The sequence below is a fragment of the Esox lucius genome, chromosome 14 (assembly GCF_011004845.1).
Source record: "Esox lucius isolate fEsoLuc1 chromosome 14, fEsoLuc1.pri, whole genome shotgun sequence".
Lineage (NCBI taxonomy): Eukaryota > Metazoa > Chordata > Actinopteri > Esociformes > Esocidae > Esox > Esox lucius.
Window position 1 is genome coordinate 17,684,457 of NC_047582.1, and position 12,299 is coordinate 17,696,755.

At 39.6% G+C, this 12,299-nt stretch overlaps 1 protein-coding gene across 1 annotated transcript in view; it reads right to left on the minus strand.

The window, feature by feature from the left end:
• pappaa (pregnancy-associated plasma protein A, pappalysin 1a) overlaps positions 1-12,299 on the minus strand; it is a 174,742-nt gene continuing 162,443 nt past the window's right edge. The window contains exon 22 of the mRNA XM_010877932.4: positions 1-4,382. Coding sequence (XP_010876234.3) covers positions 4,278-4,382 — 105 coding nt within the window. The 3' untranslated portion in view covers positions 1-4,277. The remainder of the gene's footprint in view (positions 4,383-12,299) is intronic.

Sequence of the window (12,299 nt, forward strand, 5' to 3'; positions counted from 1 at the left end):
TATAACTTAAAAAAGTATAACACTCTTAATAAATAGTTCTACTATTTACACCATTGATAAGAGACGCAAAAATGACTAATGCACCAAAATATAGAAGCAGCAAACATTACAGGCATGAGGTACAGCAAAGGGATTCTGTTGTGGCTTACAGTAGAGAGGTGATGTTTAAGTTACTATAACATCGCATTTGATTCTTCATTTCATAACATCCTGGATTTATGGCTTTGGAACAAAGAGCACCTTGTCCAATACAGATAACACATCAGAAACCTAAAGTGTCCGTGTTGTGTTCAGGTTGACACACAAGCAGTCACATTCTGTAAAGATTGTAATTCCCTCTCTCTGAGAGTCACTGTTTCTGGTCCCCTGACTTTTTAATGAAACTAATGAGGATGACACAGGACTGTGTCGAAGAGAGGAGCTTTAGACAAAGACGAGTTGGTGAAAGGGATGACTGGTCATCAGCATGTAATGTTTGTCCAGTTTGGGGATGAGGGTAGGGTCCATTGGCAAGATAACTCCTAGATGTGTGCGCACGCGCGCGTGCATGTTGGTTATAATGATGGTGATCCACAGTACTTGCGTTGGCTTTGTGTAGTGATAATCTCTAATGAAAGCAGCATAATTTGAGTATTATTACATGACATCTGATAACAATATATAATTCATTTTACCAGGGCTATATAGTGTATAAAGTTTTAAATGCACAACTGCCAAAGCTGATGTAAGCTTTAAAATGATGTAGTCTCCAGACAGTTCAGCCTCTCAAGTTTTTTTAAGTCTGAAAGATCAGCAATGTTTGACAGTCCTTTTTTTGCTAGTTTCTTCATTTCATTATCAATCCTTCTTGACATTCCATAGTTCCACTTCACTTGCACCAAATAGATGAGATGGTGGATTAAACCACGGAGGACAAATAACATGTTTTGTTTCCTAACCAGAAGGAACACAAAATATCATCATCTATAATATTTCAATAATATTTCATTTACATCTGACTCCCAGGTTAAATAGCCTTGATACAATAATATCGTCATCATATGATAATGTTAATGAATTCTGAGTAAGTCTACAATTAGTGTATTAATCATTTCACACGGGCTTCCTACTGGGTTATTAGGTGCAAAGCTAGGGGGAATACAACAATGCTAATCACAGAAAAGCTAATAGCAATACCATAGGAAAGTTAACAGACAAAAACATCATACACTTTTTTTTTAAATCACCTTTCTGACAATAGCAGCTTCTAAAAGTTTTGACTTATTTTTCTTCTTAAAAGGCAACTAAAAAGTGCAGTAACTGAGGTCAATAATACAAATACTGATTATATCTGATGACATTTTGTAAAAACTAAAAATTAAAGAAGAATGATCAAACAGGAGAACCATTCTTACGTTTTCTTTTGCTTCTAACCTCTCCAGCTTAAAAAGCAGTATTACACTGAACATTTTGTATATACATTATGCATTTGAAAAATGTCCCCATCATTTTTTGTGTGACGTGGATTTTGTGGAATTCTCTATCTACTCAGTCTGTATCTATGATGACCAACTAAGTATGGGAAAATTCTAGAATCCCTCATACTTTAGCAGCCTATGGTGATAAGTCAAAGGGAGTATCCTATTTGCCCATACCAAATGAGAGTTTCAAAGGGGTGAAGAATGGAGCAGCAACCTGTGGACCCTATGCCAAGTAGCCAACAACTAATTGTTTGATAGCTATGGAAGGAAAAAGGCTATGAAGAATGAGATTAGTAGCCTAATTTCAGAGCACAAAAGAGCAGTTATAGCTCTATTGATGTGTGGTTCATGAGGTGAGGGACAAAAAAGTTACAATACTGACAAAGTGCCAGGAATTGTATATTCTGAACATATTACTGCTGAGGTAAGAAAAGGCCAAGCTGGGAAACTGGAAATATGCAGTATATCAAGCCAATAGAAGATAACAATGGCCGTGTCCAAAATATGTCTTGTCTGCTCATTTTTACTGCATACTGCATGTTTGGTTTGAATGTAGTAATCAATACATATCATCAATACTCAGAGTGTATGTCTAATGCACGATTTCACCAATGTTCACGATTTCAATTCCAAAATGCAGAAATTGGTATGAGCTCCTGGAATTTAAAACTTACTACAATTATTTTTACACGCACTATACAATTTAAAATTATTAACCCCAAAAGCCTGGTTTTTAGAAGGCAAATATGGGTATTTAGACACGGCCAGTGTCTTGGGCATTTTATATTGTAGTAAGGCTGCATTTAAACGCTTCATCTTGACAATAAATACATTCAGATGCCATCTATAATAAAATAAGGAAAACCTGTTTTTCTTTTGTCTGTGTATGTACGTACTATTCAATGAGGCCTGCTGAAGTCAGAGTTATGCTTTTAACTACAGTTTGAGGATGTAGTCGTGAATGAACATCGACTACAATCAAGATGTTATAAACAATCAATGACATTCCTGAACTCATTTTAAAGTCAGTAATATGTACTGAATTTTGTAATAAGCCAACATTGCTTTTGGTGTAAAATTTGAGATAGTTCTGGTATATGATCTGATTAGTATCTGAGGTATTAGTCTGCAGATATTAGAAAGAGAGAAATATAAATCTTAGGTTTATGTTATGATGAAGGAATGTTTTTTTTTGCAACAGTACTGTTGAATCTGCAGTAAAATCCAGTAATAGCAGTAACAGCAGAAGTACTGCACTCTTTTTGTAAGGGTGTTTGTTTTTGCAATTTTAAGGGAATTTTTATTCTAGATTTGAGTAGAGTGTACTTAACATGCAGAAGCAAGTGTCCACTAACACATGGTGATAAGAGGTAAGCGTTAAGGCAGATGGGGCTGGCTCCATCCAACCTCACAGGGCAAGAATAGTCTGCAGAGTCGGTCATATAGCAAAGTAGCAGCAAAAGTAGCAGCAGCAGCCATTGTAATATAACTGGTTTTGTTTTTTGCATTCCAATATAAGTGCTCACCCACAACGGGGTCGATGAAAACCGTAAACATCCGGTCATCAAGGGTACAGTATATTCAACCTAGCTTTTGTCCCTTCTGAACACCAAATATGGGGGCCGTGCTCACTTCGTAAGCTTAGTAACTACAATTTTTCCCAGATTCACCTGTTGATGTAGCATTGAAATCTTAAAATTTCATGTGATTTTAAATGTTAGGCCTACTGAGCTACAACAAAGAGTATCTACTAAATGACAATAGAACAACAGAAATGTCCTCGAAGATAGAAGATGGGAGTATTCTAGGCAATTAGAGGGAAGATACTACTATGAACAGGCACAAAGAGGTTGTTTTTTTTCTCAAAGTTGCCAGAATCCTATGAGTGTCCACTTATATCAGTAAATTTCTTTAAATCTAAACATTACGAAATCAAATTAGCCTTCCATAATTCAACACAATCTTGTAGATCTCCATACAAAAAGGCTGTAAATCGGTTTGCCCTGCCGTTACCTCTCTTGCTATATCTTTCTTAACTGAATCTCTGACCAATATGGTTGCCTGTATTCCCATCAACTCCTTTTCTGTTTCACAAGTGTGTATCTTAAGAACATCTAAGCCTACTGTTTCTGAAGATGAAGGAAAAGCATTTCCGCGAACAGAAGGCAGAGGGCACAAACTGTCAGCCTGATCCCTGTGCTATGTTGAATCCAGGAAAGGAACTCACCAGCCCTGGATACAGCAATAGGGCATGTCAAGTGCGTTCATACTGTCTGTTATGTTGGCAATAGTCCTGTCATTGAATGCAATCATTGATGACTTGACCGTAACGCAAAAACAGATTCCTAAATGTTTTGGGGTGGTTTAGAAAGAAAATCAAGATAGTGCACAGAACTGCCAATGAAAAACATGGAAGCTTGAACAAAACTCAACAAAACCTATGCTATGCCGACTTGTTTTGTTTAAGTTTTTTGTTAATTTTTAGATTTTTATATATTTTTTTCATATTATTTTTCAATTCATTTTCTCTTGCTGTAGAGTTTGGTGTTGGGTGATTTTCCAGATTCTTTCCATTCTTCAAGAAATGTTTTTTCCATTATGGCCTCTCTAGTCTGGTTTGTTTCATTTAGGTCTTTCCCAATGTGTAGGAGGCAGGCATCTGTTAGGGGTGCAGTATAGGTGGAGAGGTACTTCTGTAAAGCAGCATGTGGAGGAGGTTGGAGTAGGAGAAGGAGGAGTGGTCTCCCTGGTCCCAGTCCGGTTCTGGGTGGGTTTTGGGGCATGAGTCTGTGGGTCCAAGGTGGCAAGGAAGGAATGTCACCCCAAGGAATGGACGTGTTCATCTTTCCTGTTCTCTGGAGCATTGGGGTCTCTGCAGGCACAGTCTTCCCGTATGTCACACGACATGGGGAATGGGATAACCTGGAGAGGAGACACAGAGACGACAGGTAAACCTTTGTGAATAAAGCTTGGGTGTTACTCGACTCCTTCATACTGTATGTATTCTTACTGGTTGCTAGAGTATTGCAATGGTAGGATAAAAGTCGGTGATACATTTTTCCAGTGTTCCAAACTGTTTAGGACCGTGGCGGTGTAAATATACATTATGTTAACTAAAGTGCTAATAATGTCAGATGCCTCTGCGTCAACTCGAACAACGGCAAACAACACGAACCAACTGCTTTAGGATTTTCCTGTATGAAGGAATACTATGCATGCTAGAAGTGTCATGCTTCAAGTGAAGAGTGCCCACAAACACTTTTGAATTACACCCAGCCTACCATTGCGCACTACCACAAGTGTGTGGCGTTTGACGTCACAGGCTTGCGTCAGCAATGGGTCACTAGCCTGCTTCAGCTGTTTTGATACACACAATGCATCCCCAGTTGCTTGAAACTAGGAACACATGTGGCTCCACTGAGCCCTACTTCACTGGCTGGTCAGAACGACGTGCAGTACAGTACAACAAAGAGCATTACAGTGAAGTACAGAAAAACTGTGTTTCCTTTGGAACATTTTTTAGCAGTGGGAAAAGGCCAAAGACAATGTGTACGTACAAGGACTGAGAAGCTCAATTTTTTAAAAACTTTTAATAGAAAAGTCACCATCTACATTTTCATTTCCACCTCAAGCAATTAGCCTAAAATACATACTGGTACAATTGTTTTAACATTTGGATCGTACATTTGTTATCATAACCTAGACTCAACTCGGAAAAACTCAAAAACAGTTCCACTGATATTTTCTTTGTTACCTACTATTAAGGAACTGTTTTAGGTCCTGAGTATATTGAATTGCTCTCCCTTGTGATTGACAGCTCTGGTGGTAGAGCAGTCAATCACAAGGACACTAAATCACCAAATATCTCAAATGGAAGGTTATCATCACTATCAACAACTATAAGTCACTCTGGAGAATTGTGGCTGCTAATTTACTGAAGTAAATCAAATGACTAAAGTAATTCTTACAGCAATCACCAAGAAGGCACATCAACAGATAGGGTTACCACTTGCAGTAAAAGGTCACCCAGGGTAACACACCTCTTGCTTACAGAAACCAATTCAAAACATTCCCTGGTTGACACTACTTTAATTATTTTGAGCTGGGTCGGGTTTAATTCCAAATTATCCTACAACTGACCATTAGTCCCACTTTCCACTATGCACTCAAAGCCAACTGTGAGCTTAACCAAGCTGCTGCTTGAAACTCAATGTTTAAAACTATGTTGTTGGTGCCTATTTAGTTGAGCACTGAGCACAAAACAAAAGGTTAAGTAGTTAAACAGATCAACAATTCAAATACAGGGTTGTTGTGTTTTTCTATTCATTACTTGTACATTACTTGTGCTTGTATTTGGAGGAAAAGTAAATGTGAACTGTTCTATCATCATCAGACTGAACAGAAATATTTTCAGAAGTTCCAGTTTTTGGGCATATACTGCAGGAGGTACATGGGCAAGATTCTTCAGAGCATCGTTGGTTAGAGGCTCCCTCGAGAGTAAACACTTTCCCATATAACCATGGCGATCTTGGGTGGTAAACACAGTACGTAACAACCAAGGCCATTGGGGGCTCTATGTTTAGAGAGCAGACATTGGGGCCCTGGGGAGACTGCACCAGTGACTGAGGCACAATGACGCAGGTCTGTCTTTTAAATGCGGTATTAAACCACGTTTTTCAGAGAGGGGTTTCCTAATGGGAGAGGGCAGGGCTGTGAACGCCAGACTCTTCTGAGAAAAAGGGCCTTCCATGTGATGACTTTACAAGCACAGACCGGACACACTTCAGAAACAGCTGTCAATCGCATGAACAGCGCTACAAAAAATGCCCCGCTCCAATTCCTCTTAGCCCCAATCTCTCCTTTCTCTCCACCCTCATCCCATTCCCGCTCTTTGACAATAATATCCCAACACTCTTTCCTCCTTCCCTCTCTGTGTTTATCTCTCTATCTGGTTGAGAGAGATGGTGGGTGGCACATCTGACATGGTTTCCTGTGACCTTGACCTGTAGGGTGGCTGGGCCATCTGCCACATCTGGCCCTGATTGAGGCTCTACAAGGGTGGCTGGGAATGGGGCATGAGTGGGGCCAGGGGCCCTGTGAAAGTCCCAGGGCCAGGCAAAGGGCAGAGGAGGACACCCACAGCAACATGAAAGCTCCTGTTAAAGGGCAGACATGACAGAAAGTCTGACCCCAACCTCAACAAACAGGCTACAGTCAAGCCAATGTACATCGCAGTATGTGCTCAGGGGAGGCGTAAGGGGCCATAGGTGTGGTAGGACTACTCGCACACTTGAGGGTGCACACAAACACACCATTAAAACAACTAGACACCCAGCGCTGTTCACTGGGTAACACCCTATTACTCTTCAAACAAGTTGAGGTATCCGTGACTGACATATTGCAAACGCACATTACAAACGTGCATATCAGTTTTATATTTCCCCTCAGCCAAAAGCAAAGATTCAGATTAGATTAAAATGTATAGTCATTGAACAGAACAAGTACAGTACAACGAAATGCAGTTACCATCTAACCAGAAGTGCAAATAGAAGAGATGTAATGTACAAGTATTTAGTAAAGTGTACGTTATAAGTGGAATGAAGGCAAATACAGTACAAATGGCAATTCTAAATGCGCAATGAAGGCAATTGGGGGAGAGACGATATTTTACAAATATTATGTATAATGTATGTACGGATAGATGTTGCTAAAACCAACAGAGGAGAAAGAGAGTTGGGGGTGGGGGGTCTGGGGGCATATGGATGGAAGAGGCCTATACTTGGATATGAAATATACTTGGTGTAATGTTCCAATGAGTGAGAGAAGGGCAGGTTTTGACTTTGCCAGCGCCAGGCACTCGACATGAGTAAACAGCAGCAGCTCCTAAACCTGCGGGGAGCGTGTTTCCCCTGGAGAGTTACTACCTTTGCTCAGCTGTGGAGAAACCCCCTCCTCCACCATACATGTTTGTTTAGTTCAACAACCCCCTCCATCTCTCAATTCTGCCCTCCACCACTCCTGGTCCATACCATGCCTCATCACCTCCCTCTTAAAGACCAGGATTAAAGGAAACTATGTGGAAGGCCTGAGCAACTCGTTTAGCGATGGGGTTTTATTGCCGTAAACATTGCGTGGCAGCGCAGACATACGTTGATAATTAAGTCTTATTAAGAGGCAGGTACAAAACCAACACTTAATTCTTGCCGACCAGAACTTTCAAGTGTTTCTTCACTGCTGGGCCCTGGCCCTCCCCACAGCTTCTCTTCCCTTAATTGCCTTGGCAGGGTCTTGGCACAGGGATCCGAAGTCAAACTCGGTTGCCCTCAGACATAAAAAAAGTACTTGTTGATGCAGCATACTCTCTACACGAAGTTAGCCAATATACGAGGTGACCGCAGTAAAACTGAATGGGCACAATGCGTCTAGAGGACCAGGGACTTAAGAGCACAAGAGGGTTAAGTCAAAGACACTTCAGTGATCCTTACAGCTTCCATTAAGAATAAAAGTGACAGTGGTATATTGGTTTTAAGAACTGTTTCAGAGAATCGGTAGTAGAGTTCTATTCAATTATGTCATTTTCCAAAACGATCAGTTTCTAGTTTTGGAGGGAGAATAAGACGACCCGGTGGAGCCTTCTGTACTTGCAGCCTAACTCCAAACATGGTGAATCACACAGGAATGAGCAGTATGCCGGGGCCCTTCTGTTTAGCACATTTCATATTCTGCATACACACAGAAAATAATTACCATGATCAGATCCTCAGATAATTAATAGCCATACTGGTAAAATAAGCCAAAAAAAGGAAAACTGTTCTGCTAATCTCACAACCCTTTTCATAACTCCAAGATCAATGATGAACTCATCACTGCTTAAAATAAAGTGAACAACCTTTCTTGAGTTATGGAAGGAATGTGGAATACCTGATCCAACACAATGTGTTCATTGGTTAAATACTTGACTTTCAATAACTTTACGAAAAAAAAGGCTTGGAAAAACAAAAAGGAAACCTATTTGAGCTTTTATTGCAGATTGCTCAGTCATGACCTTTTTAAAAGTTATGCTGTGTCAGTCTCAATGGGTGTTTGTTTGTGTAGATTTGTGTAAATTAGTAGTGACGAATAAGCAAGTTCATTTTTGTTGAACAAACCTCACCTGGTCTGACATATTTATTTAGCTTTAGCTTTCGCTTTAAATTGGTGTACCAACATTTTCTTTACACTTCAAAAGGTATATCTGTTTGAAGTTTCTCCCAGGTGGAACTTGTAGAAGTTAGAGTAAATGTAAACACAGCTACAGTCAGTAGTACCGATGTCCAGAAAAGAAACTGGGCTGTAAAGTGCAAGTTTGGGAGAGGAGCAAAGTGCCCTGTCTCGGTGAATAACCCAGTGCAAAGAAGAGGTCAGTAAAAGAGCAATAATGACACAGGTCATACCATGGAAATATATTGGTCAGGGAGGGAAAGGTGTAGGCATAGGGTGGGGGGAGCTTGCAAAAGTTCAATTAACTCAACAAAGGGGCACAGTCTACAATATTTAAACAAAAAGCAACAGTTTGAGCATGGAGGGTTGCCTGCTGCCTCCCATTTCCCAATAAGTATATTTTTTCAATGGATTTCAGGGAGAAAAGGGCCCATACAAGCAGGTAGGTAGGCAAAGAGGCAGTACCCTCCCCTCCTCTCTCTTCCATCCCTTCCTCCTTTCCTCTCGCCTGCCAACAGCTTGCAGTCATTAGAGGAATCCTGTGGTGACCTTACGTGCAGCCAGACTCGCACCTTCAAAGTCCAGAAGAGGAATAATACACACAGCAAGTCAACCAGAACTCCTTAATACACAAATCTTCAGGAGAAAGAAATGAGGGAAAGAAAAAGAGTGGAGATAAGGAACAAAAACAAATCCAAGGTGGTGGGGAAGTACTCGTCTCTTTCAGTTATCGCACTCACGCGAAATAACTGGAAAGAACAGGGGGAAATAAACCTGTGAAGATTCTGCCTGAAGGAGAGGGGAGGAGGAAAAAGAGGAGAGGGGGTGTTCCGATGTTATCTCTGTTACATTAGGCCTTTGTTTTCATGTGCTGTGTCACCGTGCTATGAACAACAACTCTGCATAGGATTCCTGCTGAGTCACTCCCCCCACAGGCACAAAAAGTTTTAGATATCTCTGTTCGTGTGTTTCCCAGATTCTTTCCCGGGGACTCTCCCTTTGGACAAAGTACCATACCACTCACTCTCTCTCAGTAAATGTTTGTGTATGTTTCACTTTAACAGCAGGGCAGACAGTGAAATCCATAGTTGTGGTACAGTGGGACACCCTAAGCATTAATAGATAGAGTACAGGTTGCGTAGAGTGAGGCGGATGGGGGTGACTTCTCTATATACAATGTATTCACTATACACTACAAACTGCCTATCCTGGCCTTATGTCAATCTTAATTGTCTATACAGTTTGTTAAACTTAAGAAATTGGACACATCAACCCAAAGACGCATCCAAATATGAGAAGATGATCATCTTTTTCTGTGCACATGGAGGGGTGGAATAATCCAATGTATTAACACATTAGTTAACTTGTCACTGTCATCATAATACTACAGATCTAGAAAAAGAGATATTAAAAAATGAAATAGTATTTTTTGAAGTTACTTCAGTTGGTAGTTACGGGACAATAGAAAGCTATCAAATACTGTGGTCAGTGGAAGTAGTTTAGCTATAGGCATCACATGAACATCATGTCTGGAAAAGAACTAGTCATTAATTAATGGCTAATGGAATAATAATTATTCATTTATACAATCTAAATTATAATTTGTTGGTGACATGCTGGATAATGCTAAATGGCTAAGCAAAATGAATGATGAAAATGTAGGCTAAAGGCATAATAACTTATCATCTATACAATTTAAATAAATAATAATATGCGACATGTTCAATGCTAACTTGATATCCACTTTTGTCTTTATGTTTTTACCAATTACAAAACATTGAATCATTGAAATCATGAACAACTCGTAGGCCCTGGTTCGAAATTGGTGGCAGATTGAAAGTGAGGTATCAGAAATTCTGGGCTATTGTCTTTTCAAATGAACCCGTGAATAGATGTCTTGCCTACCGCTAATTTAAAAAAAATGCATTTTGAGACAAAATAATATATTCCTGCTAACTTTGTTCTATGTTTCGCAGTTTACAGATTAATAGCATTTCCAATTTTTGGCAATTTGAAGCAGCATCAAAAATGCTTAACATGTTATCATTTTGATGCCTGCAGTCTGCGACCAATAAACATCACCAGATGCTGGGTATCTAACCTGGTGATGCTTTGCCAGGCCTGTACTACAACCATATTTTGCTCTTCTTGGTTTATGGGAATTTTTTGCCCTGTTTTTGAGGTTAACTAATGTTTTTGCACTCTTCAGTACAGCCAGACAGCTCTTTGTTGGCTTTTTCTTCATTATGATAAGGATTCTTTGGTCATCCACTGTAAAGTTCTTCCTTGGTCTAGCAGGTTATTTGCCATTGTTAAGCTAACCAGTGGTTTATTCCTTCTTCTTAATGTAGCAAACCGCTGAGTTTGGCATGCCTAATGTTTTGGCTAATTCATTCTGATTTATCTGCATGAAGATGGCCAGCTTGACTTGCATTGATGATTATTTGGTCCTGGTTATGTCAGACACAGCAACCTACTCCAAATGCAAATTTGAAGCCTATAATCAAGAATAAACATTGGCAGCTCTCTCTGTGCATGCACTAATGATGCAAACAAACACACATGCATAAAAACAGCATGGAGAAAGCAATGAAGAAAATAATCCAGATACTTTTGGTGCTCAAGACATTTTGTTATTTCAAAAATGGTTGATCTGATATTGATGAAAAAACCCTCAGATTAAAGTCTGTACATTAACCCACTTGTCATTAAATTATATAAAAGTGTTGGACTACAGAGCCAAAATAACCAATCCTGTACCACGGTCAAAAGAGTTGTGGACTGCACGGCAAGTCTGCGTTTGTGTGAGGCTGTTGGAGCTCACAGGATAAAAAAAACAACCCACAGGCAACAGAAGTACCAGCATTTGTCTGATTCCCAAAGATACTGTATAACTACATGTTTTATAATCCCCAAACCTACAACAGTTGTTGATTATATTCTAGTTATATTCTAGTTTTCCCCTCTTCAACTGTACAATGTAAGTTTTCTTTCCTGTCTTCACTCGTTGGCAGTCTCTGCCATATTATCAAAACAGTAACATGATCTAAGAAAAGGTCCCAATGATTTTTTGTTGTTGTTTGTTTTTGTAATCAGGCTTTATTAGGATTTGTACTCACTACATTCCTGTGATGTTGGACCAGGCCTGTGCTCAGGGCTGCAGTTAATCAGGCTTGGGTTGGATTGGGCTCAACATTTCAGGCCTGATGAGAACTCTAGTCTGAGTGTCACCAGTGAGGGGGCAGAATAGTTGGAGAATGTGGTAAAAACAGGTCTTAGAGTTATTTTGTCATTTTCTGTGTCATGTCATTTTTGTTTTGGGCTTGGATGATCAAACCAGGATGACTGCAATTGGAATTCGCCTGCTTAGAATGCCAAACAGCAATGATTAGAATGCCAAAACAACAACCTTTTCCTATAAAAAAACATTTAGATCCAGAGTGTTTTCAGAGAGTCAAATTAGGCATTAATGTCTGAATTTAGATATCATATATTCTATATTCTTGATTTCGTTCTTTGATAAGAAAATTTTCAGAGGATTGGTTGATTCTTCTCCCATGTCTATCATATTCACAATCTAAATTCTCAGTCCCATTTCTCCTCTTTTGTATTTCCTTCTCATTTGTTCAACTTGGTTAG